The sequence below is a fragment of the Octopus bimaculoides genome, chromosome 6 (assembly GCF_046866305.1).
Source record: "Octopus bimaculoides isolate indiv1 chromosome 6, ASM4686630v1, whole genome shotgun sequence".
Lineage (NCBI taxonomy): Eukaryota > Metazoa > Mollusca > Cephalopoda > Octopoda > Octopodidae > Octopus > Octopus bimaculoides.
The window spans coordinates 77,171,192-77,195,326 of record NC_142933.1 but is presented as its reverse complement, the minus strand read 5'-3'; the positions used below and the strand labels follow the sequence as shown (position 1 = coordinate 77,195,326).

The 24,135-nt window shown below is 36.9% G+C and overlaps 1 protein-coding gene across 6 annotated transcripts in view; it reads left to right on the top strand.

The window, feature by feature from the left end:
- LOC106877218 (intraflagellar transport protein 54) overlaps window positions 1–24,135 on the top strand; it is a 293,932-nt gene that overhangs the window by 203,637 nt on the left and 66,160 nt on the right. For all 6 annotated transcript variants that reach the window (XM_089354120.1, XM_089354119.1, XM_052968703.2 and 3 more), the window contains one exon: window positions 4,969–5,055. In XM_089354120.1, the coding sequence (XP_089210246.1) occupies window positions 4,969–5,055 (87 nt within the window). The remainder of the gene's footprint in view (window positions 1–4,968; window positions 5,056–24,135) is intronic.

Sequence of the window (24,135 nt, the reverse complement as noted above, 5' to 3'; positions counted from 1 at the left end):
ACCCTCGACGTCGTAAGCGACGGAGTGCCAACAAACAAATATATATTTATGCATCAATGCATCTTTTGAAATTTTATTTTTACATTTTCATAATTATAAGCATCATCATCATTGTCGTCATCACTATTATCATTTCATGGGGTGTCACTGTAGAACTAGACTGGCTTTTATTTATTTTCATCTTTGTGAGTGTTGCCCAGAGGTGCTGTGGCAGACATGGATATCAGAGGTATGTAAATAGTGGTGAACAAATATAAGGTAGAGGAAGTTTGTGGCAGGTGGTTAATACTTAAATCTCACATCCACTAGCATTAACCCTTTAGCATTCAGATTACTTTGTCAAATGTAATGTGTATTTATTCACATTGTTTTGATTTGAGCATCATCATCATTATCATCATCATTCAACACCTGTTTTCCATACTGGTATGGGTTGGGCAGTTTGACCAGAGCTGCACCAAGCTCCAGTCTCATTTGGCATAGTTTCTATAGCTGGATGCCCTTCCTGATGTCAACCACTTTATAGAGTGTGCTGGGTGCTTTTATGTGGCACTGCACAAGTGCCTTTCTTGTGACACTGGCACAAGTGCACCTTACATGGTACTGGCATGAGTGAACTTTACATGACACTGGCACAGGACTCTTTCAGGCCAATTGTCTTCTCCAGGGCAAATAATTGTTTTGGTTCAATTAACAAAGCATCCTGAAGTTGAAATTATTTGCTGCTAATTAAAACACAAGTCAACAAGAAAGTCTCTACTTGCTAGAAATAGCAGTCAAATCTCACTCAACTGTCTTAAGGTAATCTAGTCCAACATACCATCCAAAAGACATGATTATAGCTGGAATATCTGTCAGGGCTGACCTACAATTAAGTCTGCTGTGGAGTACTGGTCTTCTTGAGGATATCAAGGTGCTAGGTATCATGGTCCTTTGTCATCTCATCTGAAATGTTCAGTGTCTTGAGGTCATCCTTCAATACTTCATCTCACATCTTCCTTGGTCCTCTCCTTCCATGAGTTCTATCTACTTTTAGAGATTGGCACTTCTTTATGGAGCTGTCGGCATCCATCCGCATCACATGATCAAACCACTGCAGTCCTCTCTCTTGCACACTGCATCTCATTTCTCTTATGTCTACCTACTTTCTCAATACACTAGCACTTTGTCAAAAATGTACACTTACATTACACATCCAGTGGAGCATACTAGCCTCATTCCTCTCTAACCTTCACATGTCCTCTGCATTCAGGGCCCACATCTCACTACCATGTAGAATTGCTGTCCATATACATGCATCATACTATCTTCCTTCCACTTGGAGAGAGAAACCTTTCATAGCCAACGGAAGTAAAAGCTCTCTGAATTTCCTCCATCCTATTTTTATTCTAGCTATTACACTAGCCGTACCTCCTCCCCCACTACTAATTTGGTTCTCTATGTAGCATAGATTATCTACTACCTCTAACGGGCTACCAGGGCATTTGAGAGAATCAGTCTTTATGCATGTGATTGTATATTTTTAGTATGACATTGTAAGGTAGGTATGAGAGGCCAGGTCTGGTCAGTCTGAATATTAAGCAGGTAGAATATTTTGGCCAGGTAGGGCCGGTTTAAATGCTAAATAGTTAAAGCCACCTCTCTTGACTGTAGCCCCACTCATTTGAAGGGGATCTTGGTTTTGTGAGCTATATGGTTACCTCACTGGTGTTATTGCCATGAAAAAAAAACACCCAGTATTCTCTGTAAAATGGTTGGAATTAGGAAGAGCAAGCAACTGTAGAAACTATGCCAAATCTAGCGTAAGAAAATCACACTATCAGATCCTGTCAAATTGTCCAACCCATGCCAGCATAGGAGATGTTAAAAGATGATGATGTGTGTGTGTTGTATGTATGTATGTATGTGTGTGTGTATATATATATATCTATATATATATATATAGATATGTATATATATATATGTGTGTGGTTGTGCATTTGTGTATTTATATATGCATTCATACAGCTAGGGAAAACTTCGAAGTCACTGTCAACAAGAATAAATTTGTGCTGTACAAAATTACCAAATAACCCATCAGGTTAATATAAGATTATTTTTATTATAACTGAACATAAAAACAGGCATTAACATATATATTCTTTTACTTGTTTTTGTTGTTTTGACTGTGGCCATGCTGGAGCACCGCTTTTTATATATGTATATATATATATATATATATATATATATATATATATATATATATATATATATAATGATTTTATTTATATATCACATGCCGAAGGTAAAACCCACTGCTATTTGGTTGCAACTGTTATAGAATATGCTTTTGTATAAAATTGCTTTCGTAAACATCAGACAGTGTGGTATTTTCATGAAAGTTCATAGCACTAATTAGATGCTGTGGCAGCTAAATCACTCGATGGTCAACAGTTCATTCTAATTCTTTACTACTTGGAGGTTGTAGAGACATTGTTGATAACTACAATTCTAAAATGTTGAACTTTGAACATTTTGGCTGCAGATAGCTGCTTGCCTATTATATAATGATGCTCACTCAGTTTATTCATGTATATGTGAGTATATTGAAGAAGTTTTGTTGATATTTAATATATTGTTAAAGCATAGATTTTAGCCTAAACAATGTGGATAAGTCAATTATTTTCAATGAAATGGTCAAAGAAAGCCAATTGCAGAGTTGATAGTATACAGGTATGAAACTTTAAGCAAAGGTATGGCGTGGGTGATATCAGTTTGAATGGAATTCAAAGAACTAAGTTTGGGTAAGTTAAGAAAATTGCTTTTAGTTTCACATTCAAAAGGATTTGGAGAAAAGATTTGTATAGCTACACTAACTTGAAAAAAAAGATAAGATACAAGCTAAAAAAAAACCCAAATATATGGACAAAAACAACAAAAATAATGAACACGAGTAAAATGTTGTTATAGCCGACTGAAAGAAATAATATAATTAATGTTTCTTTTGCAATTGTCCTATGACAAAGAGGAAAAAGAAGAGAAAGAAATAAAATTAGAGGTAGTCGGGTGGTGAGGCAGGACTATAATGTAAGATTCAGAGATGAAGCATATTGGAATGACAGACGGGAAGTGACTAAAATAGAATAGAGTTAGTTGTTTCTAACAAAGTTTAAACATGTAGTTAGGGAGATTTAAGCACTGGAGTAGTATAGTTGAAATAGGTGTGTGTTTATCATCATTGTCATTTAATATCCCTTGCATGTTGGTATAGGTTGCACAGTTTGACATGAACTGAGCAAGCAGAAGGCTGCATTGAGATACAGTGTCTGCTTCAGCATGATCTCTACAGTTGGATGCCCTTCCTAATGCCAATCACTTAACAAAATGTACAGGATACTATTTTTCATTGCACCTACACTGGTGAGGTCACCAAGTACCTGCAAGATAAGACTCTTTAACTGAATGGGGTATAGTATTGAGGGGTATAAAATTATGATAGAGGTATAAGAGAAGAAGTTTCAGGTGTGGAAGCATAGAGGAGAAGTTTCAGGTCTGGAAGAAAGGCTTAGAATCAAAGAGCCTTAGAGTCAACCTAGATAAAACCAAAGTCCTAATAAGTAGAAAGGTAGACTAACCACAAACCCCTTCAGGTAGATGGCTCTGCTTGATATGTAGAAAAGGCGTAGGTAGAAACTCTATAAGGTGTACCCAGTGTAAGTTATGGACACATAAGAGGTGCAGCAGTATGAAAGAAAAGCTAACTAGCAAGATAGTTTTTCGTATGTGGCAGATGCTCAGGAGTAATAAACACTGAAAATGTGCAGAGAACAACTTCTGCCACATTCCAGGGAGAAAAACTAGAAGTAGTTGATGGCTTCCATTACCTAGGTGACCAAGTCAGTAGCAGGGGAGGGTGCGCTGAAAGTGTAGCTGCTAGAATAAGAATAGCCTGGGCAAAGTTCAGAGAGCTCTTACCTCTGTTGTGTGTGTGAATGTAAAGTTAGAAAATGGTACGTGTAGTGCATGTATAGCTTAATTTGGTTATGTAATTTAGAGAGGTAAACAAACCTAAACTAATTGTCAAGAGGTGGGGAACAAAAATATAGGTGCACACAATTCCAAATGTTTTATTTTTCTTAATTTAATGGCAATATGATATGTGTGTGTGACAGGCTTACATACAGTTTCTGTTTACTAAGTTCACTCTTGGAGACCCAGGAAGACATGGGATAAAGTATTGAAGGCTGATCTCAAAACTGAATGTTAGGAAGATGAGAGAGGACTGAGGTATGAGGTGCATTGCTGTACTTGAAAAGACCCACCCACTACAACAGAATTAAGATCCTAAATAAAGCCAATCAAACATTGGCATGGGTGCTGGTGCCATGTAAAAGCACCCAGTACACTCTCTAAAGTGATTGTTGTTAGGAAGGGCATCCAGCCATAGGAACCAAGCCAAACTTGACTATGGAACCTGGTGCAGACCCTGGCTTTGTTAGTTCCTGTCAAGCCATCCAACACATGGCAGCATGAAAAATGGATGTTAAATGTTGATGATGACTCACAAGGCTTTGGTCAGCCTAAGGACCTGGATCTGAAACCATGATGTTACAAAGTGCACTCCTTAATCACACATGTTCCTCTGGAAATATGTTTTGTTATATTGTAAAGAATTTTTAAAATTTATTTTTTTGACAGTTCAGTACTATTGCTAGATGTTAAACAATGACTAAAAGTCTTTATGCTTCAGCCAGAGGGTTCAAAATTTAAAGCATTTCAGGAATGACTGCAATAATCATCATAATTGTAAATTTGTGTTTGTTCTATCTTGAAATGTTACCCACCAAAATTCTTCACTTGTTAAAAGGTAAAATAAAAATTGAATATAATAATTAAAACAGCATTATAATGTTTAACTATATCTAAAACTTGTACGTAACATCTAATTTTTTATTTGTTATTTCATTTATTTTTTTAATGTTTTTACAGTTCATCATCATTAAATCGAGTTGGTAGCGCACGGCGTGCACCCCCCAAACTGAGAACATCAGAAGTTATTGATGATCCTATGATACAGTAAGTTATCTTTAACGGACAAAACATAACAGTGGCCTAATGTTTAACCTTTGTATAACTATATTTCTGTTTAAGCCTTTAGTATTTAAACAGGCCATATCCATCCCAAATATTCTACCTGTTTTATATTCAAACTAGCCAGATCTGGCCCCTCACACCATCCCTACAATATCAATCTAAAAATAAACTGTTACCTCATCAAAATCTCAAAGTTACAAAATAATGCAACATTAATTCAAAACGTGTCAATAGATAAGCATTACATTGGACAGAATAATGTGAATGCTAAGGGGTTAAATACACAGTCTTTGTTTCAATTAATTTTTAAAATAATGAGTCTATCTAGAGCAGTGGTTTCAACCAGGCCCCATATGGCCCTTGGTGGGGGGGGGGGGTCCATGTAAGATTCTGTTGTTAAGGTTTACATACAATAAATTGGTTCTACTTCTACAGTACACAAAGCATTTTAACATTTTTTATACAATTCCTAATAATATTTAATTATAAAAATGCTGATTTTTTTACATTCATATATATATATATAATAATAATAATAATATAGATTTAATCAAAAGTTTAAATGTGGTACTTAAAATGTTTGTGGCACCAGAATTTGGTAGGGTAAAAACCAAAAACAAAACAAGAGATTTGGTGAATAAAATTTGAAGAAAAGCAACAAAAATGAATTAGGTTATAGCAGTATGTACGTTTCGTACAAACTTCATTTATTTATGTAGTGAGAACACCACATAAGATGGAATTTTCCAGGAAGTAATTTGACCCCCCCCCCTCTTCGGAACTTTCCAGTAAGTTATTTGCCCCTTCCAGGGAGTAATTCCTCCCCTTCTTTGGAACTTTCCAGGTAGTAATTCCCCCCCTGGAACTTTCCAGAAAGTATTTCCTCCCCTCCTCGGAACTTTCCACAAAATAATTCCTCCCCCTCCTTGGAACTTTCTAGGAAGTAATTCCTCCCCTTCCTTTAAATTTTTCAGGCGGTAATTTGCCCCCTCCTTGGAACTTTCCAGGAAGTAATTCGTCCCCCTCCTCTGAACTTTTCATAACAGCCAAATCTCCCTCAAAACTCCCTACTGTATTAATGTAACAATTCTGCGTATTATGTAGTTTGAATGAGAAACTAAGGTGTGTGAGCAACTGGTTGTGTTAATGGTCGAAGAAAGGGAAATTGCATTAGAAAAAGTTTTAATCGCTGTTCTTGGTAAGTATGGGGGCTAGGAAAAAATAGAAGAGGCAATAAGAAGTTGACGTTAAGAATTGCTTTAACAGAAAATGAAGCTGTAAGATTTAGCGTTGAAATTGTATGTAAGAATTAATAGCAGACGTATCTAATTTAAGGAAAGTGAAGATAAAAGCTAAGTGAAGAAGTATGGAATAAGTAATTTTTATACACTTATAGGAAAACAATTTATATTATAGAATAGGAGTTTTGCAGTTAGCAGGAAGTTGTTTGTGTTTTATCTCTCAATCAATGGCCAGACAAATGAAAATATTTTTTAAATATGTGTTTTGTGGAAAGGGGATCTTTTGAAGTGAGCGTCAAATGATAAGAGACATGGACAGTTTTATGACTGAACTTCTTTTGAAGTTGGCGTGAGATGGAAGAATTGATGTGCGTGCGTATGTCTGTGTATGTTTGATGGGGTGTGTGAGACAGAGAGAGTAATGTTGATGGTGTGAGTATATGAGAGAGAGAGAGAAAGAAAGAAAGAGAGAGATAACTGAAACTTTTATTCAGTTTTTGTAGTGAGTGAATGTGTGAGGGATTGACAGAAAAACCGAAAGAGAGAGAGAGAGTAATTATGTATGTATGTATGAATGGCTTCAGTGACACACACTCACATACACGCATGCATACAAGTTGTTTTAATCGATTTTCTCGGTAACTGTGGAGGCTAGGGAAAAATATAAAGTGCGTTCCAGTCTATGCACCCGTCTCCACATGTGTGCCATTTTTCACACGAATCCACCCAGCCATTTGGGCGTGAACCTCGAGACAAGAAAGAATACAACGGTTGCCCATGTTCAATTTATATATATATATATATATATATATATATATATAATTATGTGTATTTCTTCTATCTTAATGAATAAAAATTCTTCTGATAGAATAAATGGGTTAATAGAAACCAATGTAGCAAAGAACACAAAATAACTGTGGTTTAGTTCCTGTTTTTAAAACATATGTAGGAATAAAGTATGCAATTATAACATGTGTTTTCTCCAATCCTTAAATTCTTAAATATATATATATATATATATATATATATATATATATATATATATATATATATATATATATATATATATATATATACATATCAAATGGATATAGAGGTCCAGTAGAATTAAATAGGAATCAAAAGAGTCCAGAGGCTAAAAATAGCTAAGAACCACTGGTCTAAAATTATGTTTAGCTATTCTCAGTTTTTGCTCTTTTTTCATTAATTCATGCATCTAACAAACATTGTCAATATAAACGTTCCAACTATGTTTAAATACTTCATGTGATTCTAAAGGACTCTTAAAAGTCACTGTCCTAGCTTACACTGGATACATCTTATAGAGTTTCTACCTACGCCTTTTCTACAGATCGAGCAGGGCAATCTATCTGAAGGGATTTATGGTTTGTTTGCCTTCCTACTTACTAGGACTTTAGTTTTAGCTCGGTTGACTCTAAGGCCCTTTGATTCTAATCCTTGCTTCCACACCTGAAACTTCTCCTCTAGTTCTGATGGTGACTCAGCAATTAGAGCAAGGTCATCTGCATACAGGAGCTCCCAGGGGCATCCTGTTTTGAATTCCTCTGTTATTGCCTGGAGGACTATGATAAATAGGACATGGCTGAGGGCTTAGCCTTGGTGGACCCCTATCTCTACCTGGAATTCTTCACTGTACTCGTTGCCAGCCCTCACCTTACTGACAGCGTCCCTGTGCATGGCTCACACAGCTCTCACTAACCATTCTTCTATCTCTAGTTTCCTCATATATATTATGTATGTGTATATATGTATGTGTATACATACATACCTATATATATATATATATATATATATATATATATATATAAAACACTATCAAATATTCTTATTGATAACTTTTTTCCCTGTATATTCCTGTGTTTTACGAATATGCACAGTATACAACATGTATGTCTTATTAATTGGATAATATAGTTAAAAATTGATGCTGCATTTCATCAGGAAATCACATCCTCACATCATCATTTTAAATCTCTGCCATGGTCAATTTGTGGTCTGGTTACAGATGTGACTTATAACTTCCTCCTACAGTGTTTTGTTATTCTATTTATTCCATATTTTTTTCTTTGTTTCTGCTCCTGTTTCATTTATTTCTGTATTTCCTATCATGAGTGTAACTATGTTCTGACTCTCAAAGGAATGACTTGCTATCTGCTTAACTTTATAAACTGACATTATCCAAGCGCATTATAATATTTTTGAAATATCTGAAAATGACAAGTAATTTACAAGTGCACTGGCATGTCCAACATTGGTGTTTTATAATTTGGCAATATTCGAAGGTATATAATATACAAAAAAATACTAAACTTTATCTGACAGTTTCAGCTTGAAGGTCATAATGAACATTTAATAATAATTTTCAGTTACTTGCTAGTTTCAAAAATAAAAAATAAAATGAAAGTAAAAAGTTACAGATAGCATATCAGTTTGGCAGTAAAAGTTGACAACTACTGTAGGTGACACGTACCATTTATGTGCTCAGATACACAGTAGCATATTGTCTGGTATATAAGTTAATTATATTTTAAGCCACTAAAATCATATGCAATGAACTCATTGCAATGATTCTTTGCTATGCTTTTACTGCACTTGAACCTGATAGGATAGAAATTCTAGAGACAAATTTTTGCTCTGGTGGTATTACCTTTCAAACTTTATCCACTGTGCAACATCACATGATGAAAGGTTACACAATTTTCAAACAGACTGAGATTTTCGAATTCATCATTTTTGTTTTTAAATCATTGCCGCTGCTGTTGTTAAGCCAGCCTTGACTAAGAATACCTATGACATCAGCAATGTCCATCATAAGCCCAGGAATATATTATCCACTATATCCACTATGTCTTGTTATTTAAGATGGTAGGATGTGGTTGTCATTTCTAGCACACTAAGTAACCACGTTAGACTTTCTCACTGGTTCAATTTAAAACATGAAGAGGAACAGTAATGATTATCTGCCTGAAACAAATTTCATTTCGCTCTACATAGTTTACAAAGGTGTCACATGGGCCATATTTCTCAGAAGCTACAAAGCTGAACCACTTTCATGCAATACGCCTCAGAAAACTTCTCGGCATAAAATGGCAGGACAGGATCCTGGTCACCAAGGTACTTAAACATGCTAACCTGCCCAGCATCCATACCATCTTGATGCAGTCTCAGCTTTGCTGGGCAGGGCATGTAGCTTGCATGTCAGACGAACGATTACCAAAAAGATTGCTCTTTGGCGAGCTGCAAAAGGGAAAGTGCTCACAAGGCGGCCAGAAGAAGCGCTTTAATGACACACTGAAAGCCTCACTATGCATAATTTTCTCAAGAAATTCTGGAAAGAGATGTATGGAGATTATATGTCGGAAAAATAATAAAAATTTTTCTATTATGGACTAGTTAAAGTCTATCAGGAAATATTTTCCTGATTACAAGTGCTTTCCCATCAGTTTAATAATAAACCAAAAATATTTCTACTAAATGCTAATTTAATTAGTGTGTTTTCAGTATATATATATATATATATCTTAGAAAACATACACAAAGAAACATACACACACACACTTATAAATGTATCTTAAAACAGTCACTTGTTAATGTCTTTAACACTTTTAAGAACCCGCATAATAATATACAATAAAGTTTTCCTCCTCTTTCCAGATATATTGTTAGTATATTGTTGCCGCATCAGATAATATTGATCAATATAATTTTTTAGTTACTTTCATACTTTTCTGCTAAAAATTTTCAGCTATTGTAAAGAATGATAGCCTTAAATATTTCCAACCAACATTATTTTTTTTCTTTATATATTCTTTGAATCTTAATTGAAACATGTTTCGTGATGCGTTTTCGCTTCTGATCTTCAAACCAATTGATTGCTTATATTTATTTCTTTATTGTTGAATATTCTTTATTTAAATGCAGCCACAATTTCACTTTTTTATTTTTGATTATTTTTTATACCTTTTATTAATCCATGAATATAATTGCCCCTTCCTGCATCTTTTTTATTTGATAATGCTGTAATGAAATTTGAAACTTGGTTTTTGCCTTTCTGCAAATCATGCTGTGGTAAACAACAGCCTAAAACATAATGGTATTTAAAGGGATTGTCTACATCCAGAAACTTCGTTTAACCCTTTTGTTACCATATTTCTGTTGAGATGCTCTGTGTTTCTTTCAATTTTAAATATAACAAAGAATTTGGTAAAATAACTCAATCATTAAGCTAGTGTTAGGAACATAAATTGTGACTAAGGTTTGGTGGAAGATTTTAATTCTGAGCTTTTGAAAACAAGACATTTGTATGACAGAGCCAGAGAGAGTTTCAAGCAGGTTGGTATCAAAAGGGTTAAGTTCATAAAATTAAATAAGATTGTGTGCTATAAGAAGAAATGAAATTGTTAGGTTATTCTGCTCATTTCTCTCACAAAGGACTTTGCTCCAGGTGTTAGACTTCACTTCTGCTAACAAATGCATTCTTCATTTTGTGAATTTCACATCCATACACTTTATTTCATGCTTAATATCACAATATATTTTGTGCATCCCGAATACTGAGACTTTTTTTCTTCATCTTCTCTGCTGAAGGATTTGTAGCTCTGAAATTACTTCTACAATGTAAAACATTTTTGCAAAAATTAATGAAGAACAGCTGATATATGTTTCAAATTTTTCATTTTATCATCAATGTTGAGCCATTTATGTATCAGTAAAACATTTAGTTTTCAGAGCTTTTTAAATATTCATTCTTGTATTTCTTCATGCAAATTATTGGTTTTGCTTGATTTCTCATTATTTCAAATGGATTTTGCTGTTATTTAACAGCCACATTTTATTGGCAACCTAAACAAACATAATTTTTTCAGACTTCTCTGATAAAATACTTTTCATGTCAAACATATAAGCAAATTGTTGGAAGGAGATATATATTCACTGATTGAACGCATTGTCTTCACTGAATACATTTGCAATTACAATAATCAAATACATTGTATTCAGTGAGTGAACTGAATGACTGCATTCTTGCCAAATTACTTGTACATTATAAGTTAGCATAAATAGGTTGTGAATCTGCATATGCTTATGATGTTTCTTCCTATATTTCTTTTACCTTTAAATGCATTCTTTGGTCACTCATTTATCTATCCATGTAAAGAATTCTTTCCTTGAGTTCAAATACCTTGTCCATTATCTTAGAAAGTTCTATGCAAAGTTGAATTGTGTTTATCAACTACAGTGCAATGGAAAATATGTGGCTATGACTTACACAATATTTTGGTAAACATTTTTAATTTGTTCAGAAGTTCCATATTCTGTTTAATTATGTGAAGTATCTTCGCAAAGGATATCTTTATTTATTTTGCACCTATTCATGCCTGTTATATTTTTAGACATTAAGACTTTTGTTACCACATTTCTGTTGAAATACATTGCTTTTTTGTAGTTAGTTCTGGAAATAATGAATTATTTAGTAAAATATTTGTCATTATTAAGTTGGTATTTGGAACAAATTAACCTAGAATTTTGATAGATTTAAATTTAGACTACTTTAAGGCATGATGAATGAGTCATAGAACCAGAGGTGGTAGTCTTGGGTGGATTTGTATCAAAAGGGTTGTAGGCTTTAGTTCTTTCTGATATATTTGTTCCATGTACTTTCATCATTTTATTTTATTTAGACACATTTTCTATATAAGTTTTGGTTTCTGCATCTAAACCTTGTGAAGTGTTATTTCTGTTGTTTTGCATTCATTTTCCTTATTATATGGATAGTGTGGTGCATCTGTTACTGTAATTGTTTTGTTTTTTGCTTCATTTTGATTTGAATGTCCCGTTTTATCACAAACCCCTCAATGTGAAACCTGTTTTTTGAGGTCAACCAAGCAACTGGGGCAGCTAGCAGGAACAGAACACAGTATATTGTATACTAAGGTTACAACTTTTGATACCAACCCACCTGAGACTGTTCTTGGTTCAATGATATAAGCTTCTTGTTTTAAGTGATCTAAATTGAAACCTTCCATCAAATTTTCATGTTAATTTATTTTCCAAGCCCTAAATTAATAATGACAAAATATTTTACTAATTTCTTCATTATTTTCAAAATTACTTGAAATAAAAGCAGCGTATTTCAAAAGAAATATGGCATCAAAAGTATTTATACCATAACTAATAAAGTCCAGCAAGTGCAGTGCTTGTCTTCGTAGTTCCTGCTTAGAATGACAAGTTTAGAGCTGCTATTTTTCTTGTCTTCTGCAAGCTGTATATTTTAATTTTAGTTTTAATTATACTTATATTTAATTACCATTGTAATTATAATTGAAATACATTATACTATCACTACATGTTAGACAAAGCAATATTTTGATTAGAATTTCACTTAGATGATTTTTCTACTTGAAAATAGCTGAGACACCTATTTGACATTTAGACGAAACTGGGGGTTTGTACTAGGTATTTTGTTAGCTCCCCAACAAATATTTGAAGTTTAATCTAAAGTTTACACACTTGAGCTATTTTTTACAGTCTCTGTCTGTCTGTCTCTTTCTCTCTTCTTCTCTCTCTCTCGGTAGCCTTGTATCTTCTTTACAACAGCACACCTATTTCTGCCCCATTTCTTGTTCCCCCTCTCTCTCTCTCTTTCTGGGTAGCCTCTACAACAAGACATCTGTTTCACTATAACCTTTCATGTGACACAAGATCACCTCCTCCAAAGATTCTTTGTTTTGCAAGTTACCTGGTGACCGTGCTAGTGCTGGTACCACTTAAAAAGCATCCAGTCCACACTGTAACGTGGTTAGCATTTGGGAAGGGCATTCAGCTGTAAAAAAATGAACCAGGCCAAAACTAACCTCACCAGTCCTGGTGTCATATAAAAAGCACTCAGCCCACTCTGCAGGGTGGTTGGTGTTAGGAATGACATTCAGCTGTAAGAAAAACCCATGCCAAAACAGACACAGAAGTATGGTTCAGTCTTCTGCCTGGCCAGCTCCTTTCAAACTGTCCAACCCATATCTGCATGGAAGAAGGACATTAAACAATGATGATGATGAGGATGAACACTCTTTGTATAGATAATAATAAGCATTTATGATGTAGTGTCATTAACCTACTAATACTCTTAAAAAGTAATAAGTAGATTGCTGTGAAAGGTTTTTACTGAGGTTTTTTTTACATCATGCCCCTTATGAGATACACCATGAAGTTGAATTAATAACAGATTATTCATTTAAAACCCAGAAAGTGAAGAAATTGGTGAAGATCTACATCTTCATCTTTCTCTGCATTCTGATGGAAGCACAAGAGTCAGAAACAATAAGCATTTCACTTCTCATGGCAATCGGACTTATCAACATTCCAGGAACTCTGCCAAATATTATGTAACATGTTCTCATCTGTAAAATGTAAAATCTCTGTAAAATGAGTTTCAGTAATTTTGTAATGTTTTCTTTTTTTCTCTATTCATATGAGTGAATATTCTCAGGTGTGGAGGTCCATTACTGAAAAGGTTCCCTTCAGTATATCTGGACACTTTAGTAGTATTACAAGCCATGTCCACATCATGATTTAACATCCACTTTTCCATGCTTGCATGGGTCAGACAGAATTTGTTGAGGTGGATTTTCTTTGGTCAGATTCCCTTCTTGTCACCAACCCTCAATTATTTCCAAGAGAGGTACTATTTCCCATGGCCAGGCATGTTTTTGATGAAAGACTAAATGAGCAACATCACTTATAATGATGATGCTCATTTACAACCAGCACTTGATGTCTAAACAAGGTACACACAAACAGACACACACATGTTTAAGCCCACTAAATCAACTCACAAGGCTTTGGTTAGTCTAGGACAGGGGTTGGCCAACCAGGGTAAATTACCTCAAGGGGGGTAAAAATGAAATTCTTGGAGGGTATAAGGATTCATTAGACATAAGTAAAATTACATAAAAGACATGTTTCTTGTTAAGACAGAAATTTTTATTCTGACATGAGGAAGCAGTCAAAAAGTTGCCACCTTTTACAACAACTTACCTTTGCAAACAAGGATTTTCCCCTCTAATGAACATCGATTGGACCCTGAAGACTGTACCCAAATTGCTCTGGCATCAAAATACCTCAATTTTGATGTAAATGTAACAAAAATGAAGCTACATCATTTCTCCAAAATCTGAAGTGAAAAAGTTTCTAGAAAAATTCTATTCATAATGAGGATATTAATTTATTTTCTCTCATTTGTTTTATACTTTTCATATTTATACTTTATATTTATAATTGTAGTTATAATTTGTATTTATAATTGTATTCTCCTTATAAACAGATTCAAAGTATCTGTGATTTTCTTCCTTTGAAATCAAGGGTGTAACATCGGTGTAAATAAATCTATCTTGGGGTAATTGGTTAAAAAAGTCCCCGAACACCTAGTCTAGAACTGCTGTAGAAAAAATCTACAATACTAGGCAAGGTGCAGCACTGAATGTATATTATAATTATCATCCTGATTGAAAATTTATTTTTACTTTGAATTTCAAATTATATCTACTGTAAATGTAATACATATAAACACACACACACACACACACACACACACACACACACACACACACACACACACGTGACCGTTGCCAGTACTGCCTGTCTGGCCTTGTAGGGTTTTCGAGCGAGATCGTTGCCAGTGCCCCTGGACTGGCTCTTGTGCGGGTGGCACATAAAAGACACCATTTCGAGCGTGGCCGTTTCGGTGCGGGTGACACGTAAAAGCACCCACTACACTCTCTGAGTGGTTGGCGTTAGGAAGGGCATCCAGCTGTAGAAACTCTGCCAAATTAGATTGGAGCCTGGTGTAGCCATCCGGTTGCACCAGTCCTCAGTCAAATCGTCCAACCCATGCTAGCATGGAAAGCAGACGTTAAACGATGATAATAATGATGATGATGATGATATATATTCAATCAGAATAATAAATATAATATACATTCAGTGCCGTTGGACGGTTTGACCAGAGCTGGGATGTTGCACCTGACTCCAGTCTGATTTGGCATGGTTCCATTCCTAACACCAACCACTTTACAGAGTGTGCTGGGTGCTTTTACATGTCACTGCACAGGCACTTTTATCTCCCTCTCTCTCTCTCTCTCTCTCTCTCTCTCTCTCTCTCTCTCTGTCTATATATATATATATATATATGTGTGTGTGTGTGTGTGTGTGTGTGTGTGTGTGTGTGTGTGTGTGTGATATTTAATCATTTCTAGTTTCAAAATAAAGATAATTTTCAAGAGTATGATCAATGAGTACAGGTTTCATATAATTAAACAATTATTTTCTGCAAATGAACATTCTTATTGTTATGATTAGACTTGTAAACATGGTATCAATTAGGAAGCCTTCCAATCATTAATTACTTCAGATTTGTGTCATTTTTTCCTGAGAAAAGTACATGTGTATTCTTTGCAATTCAAAATATAATTTTTTTTCTGTTTATAAACAGTTAATCTAAATTTTTTCAAGTGAATTTTATTTTCTGCAAAATCATTGTATACTCAGGTTGTTTTTCTTTTTCTTTACTATTTTTAAAAATTTTATTTATTTTTGCTTGCATGTAAATTATCAGCCTTGTTTTAGAGTTCAATTATTTCTAACTAATTTTCTGTTATTGAACAGTCTATTTTTACTGGCAAGCAAAGCAAATATAAGTTTTCCTTTAAATTTCTCTCTAATACACCCCATCACCACCACCACCACCACCAACTATTTTTTCTGTTCCTTGCTAATCCTAATGAACTAAATGACTGTATTCTTACTATTTTATTCATATGTTGTCCAAAAGTAGAAAAGCTAGGCTTTATAAATTAAAGAATACGCTAAAGACTACGCTAGTTTTATACTTTCTTGAAATTTACTTTGGTGGTGAGTTATTATGTGTAAATTCAAAATATTACCAATGAAAGGTCTAGTATGCTAATTATTATATTTTTTCTTCTTTTGAATGAAGCAACAATGATAATACAATATATATATATATATGTGTGTGTGTGTATGTATATCATCATCATCGTTTAACGTCCGCTTTCCATGCTAGCATGGGTTGGACGATTTGACTGAGGACTGGTGAAACCGGATGGCAGCACCAGGCTCCAATCTAATTTGGCAGAGTTTCTACAGCTGGATGCCCTTCCTAACGCCAACCACTCAGAGAGTGTAGTGGGTGCTTTTACGTGTCACCCGCACGAAAACGGCCACGCTCGAAATGGTGTCTTTTATGTGCCACCCGCACAAGAGCCGGTCCAGGGGCACTGGCAACGATCTCGCTCGAAAACCCTACAAGGCCAGTCAGGCGGTACTGGCAATGATCACACTCAGGATGGTACATCTTATGTGCCACCCACACAAGAGCCAGTCCAGGGGCCCTTGGATTTTGGTCTCACTTGGCTTGCCGGGTCTTCTCACGCACAGCACATTTCCAAAGGTCTCGGTCAGTAGTCATTGCCTCGGTGAGGCCCAATGTTCGAAGGTCTTGCCTCACCACCTCAGCCCAGGTCTTCCTGGGCCTACCTCTTCCACGGGTTCCCTCAACTGTTAGGGAGTGGCACTTTTTCACGCAGCTATCCTCATTCATTCTCACCACATGTCCAAACCAGCGCAATCGTCTCTCTTGCACACCACAACTGATGCTTCTTATGTTCAGCTTTTCTCTCAAGATACTTACACTCTGATGGGTATGCACATTTACATTACACATCCAGCGGAGCATACTGGCTTCATTCCTTGCGAGCTTACGCATGTCCTCAGCAGTCACAGCCCATGTTTCACTGCCATGTAGCATGGCTGTTCGTACACATGTGTCATACAGTCTGCCTTTTACTCTGAGTGAGAGTCCCTTTGTCGCCAGCAGAGGTAAGAGCTCTCTAAACTTGACCCAGGCTATTCTTATTCTAGCAGTTACACTTTCAGCGCACCCATCCCCACTACTAACTTGGTCACCCAGATAGCGGAAGCTATCGACTACCTCTAGTTTTTCTCCCTGGAATGAGATAGAAGTTGTTTCCTGTTTGTTTACAGTGTTTATTGCACCTGAACATCTACCACATACAAAAACTAACTTCGTAGTTAATCTGTCTTTGATATTGCTGCACCTCTTATGTGTCCATAGCTTGCACCGGGTACATCTTATAGAGTTACTACCTACTCCTTTACTGCATACTGAGCAGGGCCATCTAACTGAAGGGGTTTGTGTTTTATCTACCTTCCTACTTATTAGGATTTTGGTTTTTGCTAGGTTGACTCTAAGGCCCTTCGATTCTAGTCCTTGCTTCCACACCTTAAACTTCTCCTCTAGTTCTGATAGTGACTGCGCAATTAGTGCAAGGTCATCAGCATAGAGGAGCTCCCAGGGGCAACCTGTCTTGAATTCCTCTGTGATCGCTTGGAGGACTATGATAAATAGGAGGGGTCTGAAGACGGAACCTTGGTGGACCCCTACCTCTACCCGGAATTCATTACTGTACTCATTTCCAACCCTCACCTTACTGACAGCATCTCTGTACATGGCTCACACAGCTCTTACTAACCATTCTTCTATCCCAAGTTTCCTCATTGACCACCAGATGAGGGATCGGGGGACCCTGTCAAAGGCTTTCTCCATGTCAACAAAGGCCAGGTACAGAGGTTTATCCTTGGCTAGATATTTCTCCTTGGCTAGATATTTCTCCTGCAGCTGTCTCAGTGGTGCTTTTACCTGGCACGAACCCAAACTGCATCTCATCTAAATTGATTTGCTCCCTAATTAGTTGGGCTATGACCCTCTCCGTAACTTTCATAACCTGATCTAACAGCTTGATGCCTCTGTAATTATTAGTATCTAAAGCGTCACCTTTACCTTTGTAGCAGTTTACTATGGTGCTGCTACACCAGTCATTGGGTATGACTCCTTCGTGTATCACCTGGTTCGTAATACGGGTGACTAGGCTGTAGCCAACACTGCCAGATATTTTGAGCATCTCTGCAGTGATTCCTGATGGGCCGGGGGCTTTCCCTGTCTTCATACTCTTAATTGCTTTATCTACCCTGGTACTGTCAACTCGGATAGCTGGTCCCTCTGTTGGGTCGACATACGGCAGGCTCTCTTTCTCCCATTCATTCTCTTTATTAAGCAATCTATCGTAGTGGCATCTCCAGACCTCTTTCTTTGCAGCCTCATTTAGTGCAAGCGTACCATCATCCATGCGCACACATTTCTCTCCTACAACATTACTATTCTCTCTCCTACACTGTCTTGCAACACGAAATACCTCGAGTCTTTGGTCCTCACGGCGCAGAACATTGGCAAATCTTTTCTTATCTGCTTCCCCTCTGGCTAAATAAACCTGTCGCCTAGCTTCCCTTCTGGCAGATTGGTACAATTCCCTGCTACCACCGTTCTTCCAGTCCTTCCAAGCCTGTTTCTTTTGTCTAATAGCCCCGTCTACATCCTTGTTCCACCACCACGTTACTCTGGGTCGAGAGGGGACTTTACACCAGCCACAGATCTGGTCTGTGGCTCTCAACAGGTTGTCCCGCAGAAATCTCCAATTGTCTTCCACGTTGTATGATGCTATATCCCCTTCTATTTCGTCAAATGCTTCAAGTAACTTGTCTCTAAGTCTCTGTCCATTTGCAGGGTTTTTAAGTTTCCATACCCTTCTCCTCCAAGCCGGTCTACTTTCGGGCACCCATATTGCCTTGATCTCGAAGTCGCTAACTACTAATCTGTGTTGGGGTGTACATTCTTCGCCAGGGAGGGTTTTGGCATTTATAAGCCTCTTTCTCTAGTTCTGGCGAGGATGTAGTCGATTTGGCTAGAGTGTCTGCCGGATTGGTAGGTGACTAGGTGACAGGCAGGTTTCCTGAAGTTGGTATTGCAAACCATAAGATCGGTTGCATCACAGAACTCCAGCAGTCTGGTTCCCTCCTCGTTGCGGGAACCAAAGCCATAGCCTCATGTATGCCACGGAAGCCTCCAGCATGACGTCCGACATGACCATTGAAGTCACTAGCCACAAAGAAGTCTCTGTCTCTTGTCGACGAGGTAGTTTGCAAGAGGGTGTCATAGAATTGGTCTTTCAGCCCAACCGGGAGCCCCGGTTGAGGTGCATAGGCTGAGATGACAGTAGCTAGCCTATGATAAAGCACTAGTCTAATCTTAAATACTCTGTCACATACTCTAACTACCTCGATTACCTTATGAACCCATTTCTCTGCTAGAAGTATTCCTACGCCCCCGACTCCGTCTGTGTTCCCTGCCCAGAAAAACTTGTACCTGTGTTCTTTGCCTGTGAGGAACCTTGCAGAACCTCCTCTCCATCTTACTTCTTGGATGCAGCACAGATCTACTCGTCGTCGTTCAAGCATCTCAACAATCTCACCAGACCTACCTTTCAGCGTGCCGACGTTGAGAGTGCCAATCCTGACAGTGTGGGAGGAGTGGGCCCGTGTGACCCTGGGATGGGGGTAAGCAGTGCCGTGAACCTGAAAAGAAAGCTTGCATTTGGCATAGTTCATAAACAAAAACAATACCTACAATCTTCATATACTACCCAATCTTTATGCGCTATAAGATCGATAAGAGGGGGGTATAAGGTCACAGGCAGTGTTTGCGGAAGATGATCTAAAAAGACTTCCGGTGCTGGTGGAGGGGGTGGGAGGGCGGGCGGGCGTACCGCGGGCTAATGGAGCTTCGTCGTGGGTTCTATTAGCATAGAGATTGCAGTACGAAATTGTGGTGGAGTTGGAAAGCGAGCTGGTTATATGTTTGGGGTTTGCGCGCGAGTCGAAGAGGAAATGGTGGAAGTGGTGATTCAGAGAGAGAGAGAGATAGAATACAATAGGGAGGGAGAGGGAGAGGCAGCAGTACAACATGCTGGTCAAATTCGTTAGGTTTTAAGAAAAAAGTTGAAAGAAACACGGCAATGTTTAAACGTGAGATTAAATGTTTGTATCGGTAACAGAAATGAGAGTTAAAAATCGTAATTTTTAATGGGGGTTAGAGACAAATTTCAGTCAGGTTTGGGCTAAGGAGCAAACTTCAACAAGTAGAGGCGAAGACGATAGATCGCGTGAGATAGAGAAAAAAATACATAAATAATCATGAATTCAAGACAAATGTATAGTTAGAGAAAACGAAGTGGGGTGGTGGAAGGGGAGCGCATCAGAAGGGATAATATATGAAAAATAGGAATGACTTAGCTATTGTTCATGTCTTGGTGAGCTTTGTCGCGATATATATATATATATATATATATATATATATATATATATATATATAGATTCAAGGCTTGAATATGGTACTTATGCGAAGGCACCCGAATATCACATCCCAAAAGGATGGGTGATTAAAATCAAACAATAAGCAACACGGATTTCAAAAGTGATTGCAGTACGCACGTTTCATGCTACTTCAATTTATTTAAGTAATGTGAGCATTACCTTAAATGCAATATGAAGAGCAATCTTCAGCTGCACGAAAAAATGCAGAAAAAAGACATATTACAAATGTGGCAACATATTAAAACCAAGTGGGAGAGAGCATACATAAAATCCAAATGTGAGGAAGAATATATAAGTCCATCTTGACATAGCATGCTCTCTCCCACTTGGTTTTAATATGTTGCCACATTTGTAATATGTCTTTTTTCTGCATTTTTTCGTGCAGCTGAAGATTGCTCTTCATATTGCATTTAAGGTAATGCTCACATTACTTAAATAAATTGAAGTAGCATGAAACGTGCGTACTGCAATCACTTTTGAAATCCGTGTTGCTTATTGTTTGATTATATATATATATATGTATATATATATGTATATATGTATATATATATATATATATATATATATATATATGTATATATATTATATATCATCTATTTGCTAGTGGAATAGGTGAGGTAGGCACATGAATGAGAAAATACTTTTTTTTCTTTCTATCTAAAGAAAAGAATGATGAAAATTATACATTTTTGAAAAAAGAATTTGTCACAAATACTACCTGGAAAATTCTTGATTAATAGATTAACAGCTGTTTCTAATTTATGCCCAAGGCCAGTAGTTTTAAGTGGAATGGCTGGTTAACGGCATTGATGCCAGTCCTTGACTGGTAGTTGACTTTATTGACCCTGAAAGGAAAAAAACCCCCAGTAAACTTGACCTCAGCAGTACTTGAAACCAGAACATAAAGTGCTGGAAGAAATACCACAAGGCATTTTTTTCCCAATGCTCTATACCACATTCTGCCCATCCACCACTTTGTAAATTATTGACAGTATTGCTGCCAGAGATGTGGAGAATTATGCAGAATGAAATAGCAATCTTAGCTAAGGTTGTTCAAGCTCTCCTAACAGTACATGACCCAGTAATTATTTTTTTCCAATTGTGTACCTGTACTGTTATTTATTAAGGTTAAAATTAGACTGGCTGATCTCTTGAGGCAATTGTCAAAATTTGGCCTGCTGATTTTTCCAGTTTTTGTCAGTTTGCAGAATTTTCCCTTTATCTTTTGTTTATTTTCATTTTTGGCAATGTCCCTCATTTGGCAGTGATTGCTGAACGAACACACACACACACACACACACACACACACACACACACACGCATGCATGCACGCACGCACACACACACACACACACACACACACACACACACTGTGTGTATGTGAATATTCAGCAATCACCTGCTCATGAAAAGAATGAAAAGCAAATTCTCCATGAACTATTGGCAGTGTCAAGAAATCCACCAGCAAAATTTTGACAATTGCTTCACTTAAACCAAAAGGTTGCCCATTCTAGTTTCCACCTTATTTCTGACCGTTGCCATTTTTATACTGAAGGATATGGACTTATCCTTTGTTTGGGGAAATAGCCATGTGACAAAGGAATAATCCAAGATTTCAGATAATATCATCACCTAATCAGAGCTAAAGAATTTTTGGATTTAATTGAGGAGGGATTTCTGATTACAGATTTGATCATGTTATGTAAAAGCATCATTATCATTTAATATCCACTTTTCCATGCTTTCATGGGTCGGATGTAATTTGTTGAGGTGGATTGTCTACAGCTGGATGCCTTTCCTGTTGCCAACACTTGTTTCCAAGTAAGGTAATATTTCTCCAAGGCCAGATGTATCTCAGATTTGTGACTAAGGACACTGCTTGCATCATGTTGACACTTCCTTATAACTATCTCACTGTGTCAAGGGGACAGTAATTAACACACACACAACTTATACATGACAGGCTTCTTTAAGTTTCCATCTACCAAATCTAATCACATGGCCCTGTGATTAGAAAACACTTGCCCGAAGTGCCATTCAGTGAAACAGTACCTGAAATTGTATGATTAGGAAGTAAGCTTCTTACCACACAGCCATACCTACAACTGTATTATATATACTTCCCTGAAAGGAACAAGAGAGAGACAGTAAATGAATTCTTATTTGAGCTGGCTTAGAGTGGTAGACCTTGAAATAATCTACATTAACCCTTTAGCATTTAAACTGGCCATGTTCAGCCCAAATATTCAGCCTGTTTTATGGTGAAGCTGGACAGATCTGGCTTCTCACTCCTATTCTACAATGTAATTTTGAAAATGAATAATCACATCTGTGCTTGTGCCACATAAAAAGCACTTAGTCCACTCTGCTGGATGGGTGGTGTCAGGAAGAGCATCCAGCCATAAAAATTCTATCAAAACAGACACAACATGGAAGGCAGATGTTAAATGACGATGATGATGATGATCACTGAAATCTTGAAACTACGAGATGATGTATGATTAATTCAAAACAATGTGAATGAATAAGCATTGAAATTGTCAGAGTAATCTGAGTGCTGAAGGATTAAAACTTATATTTGCATACTACAGCAAATAACTAATCTTTATAGCCATATACATCTGGTGTCGATAATAATGTACAGAGCTGAGATGGTGTGACATTAGTTTTGAATTAAATGGTATGACCCCAAGTTTCTGAATTAAATTATAGCTGCAAGCATGGCTGTTTGGTTAAGAAGCTTGCTTTGCAACCATGTGGTTTCAGGTTCATTCTCACCACACAACATCTCAGACAAGTATATTCTACTGTAGCATTGGGCCTACTAATGCCTTGTGAGTGAATTTGGTACACGGAAGTTGTGTGGAAACCTGTTGTGTGCGTATATGTAAAAAACACCATCTGAACCTGGTTGATGCCAGCCCCTCTACTCCACCCCAGCTGGCTCCTATACGGATAGCATGTAAAAAGCACCATCTGAACATGGCCGATTCCAGTGCCGCTTGACTGGCTCCTGTGCCAGTGGCATGTAAAAAGCACCTGATACACTCTCGGAGTGGTTGGCATTAGGAAGGGTAAACAACTGTAGAAACATTGCCAGATCAGATTGGAGCCTGGTCCAGCCTCCTGGCTTTCCAGTCCCCATACACATTGTTCAACCCATGCCAGCATGGAAAACGGATGTTAAACGATGATGATGATGATTTGTATGTGCATGTATGTCTTCGTGTTTGTCACTACTGCAGAGTAGTTGGTGTTAGGAAGGGCATCCAACCATAAAAGCCCTGCCAAAGAAGTCACTGTAGCCTGCAGTAGTTTTCTACCTGTCCTGCTCCTGTCAACCATCTAACCTATGCATGTATGGAAGACAGATGTTAAACAGTGATGATGATGCTGATGATATATATATATGTGTGTATATATATATATATATGTGTGTGTGTGTGTGTGTGTATATATATATATACATATATATATATATATATATATATATATATATATA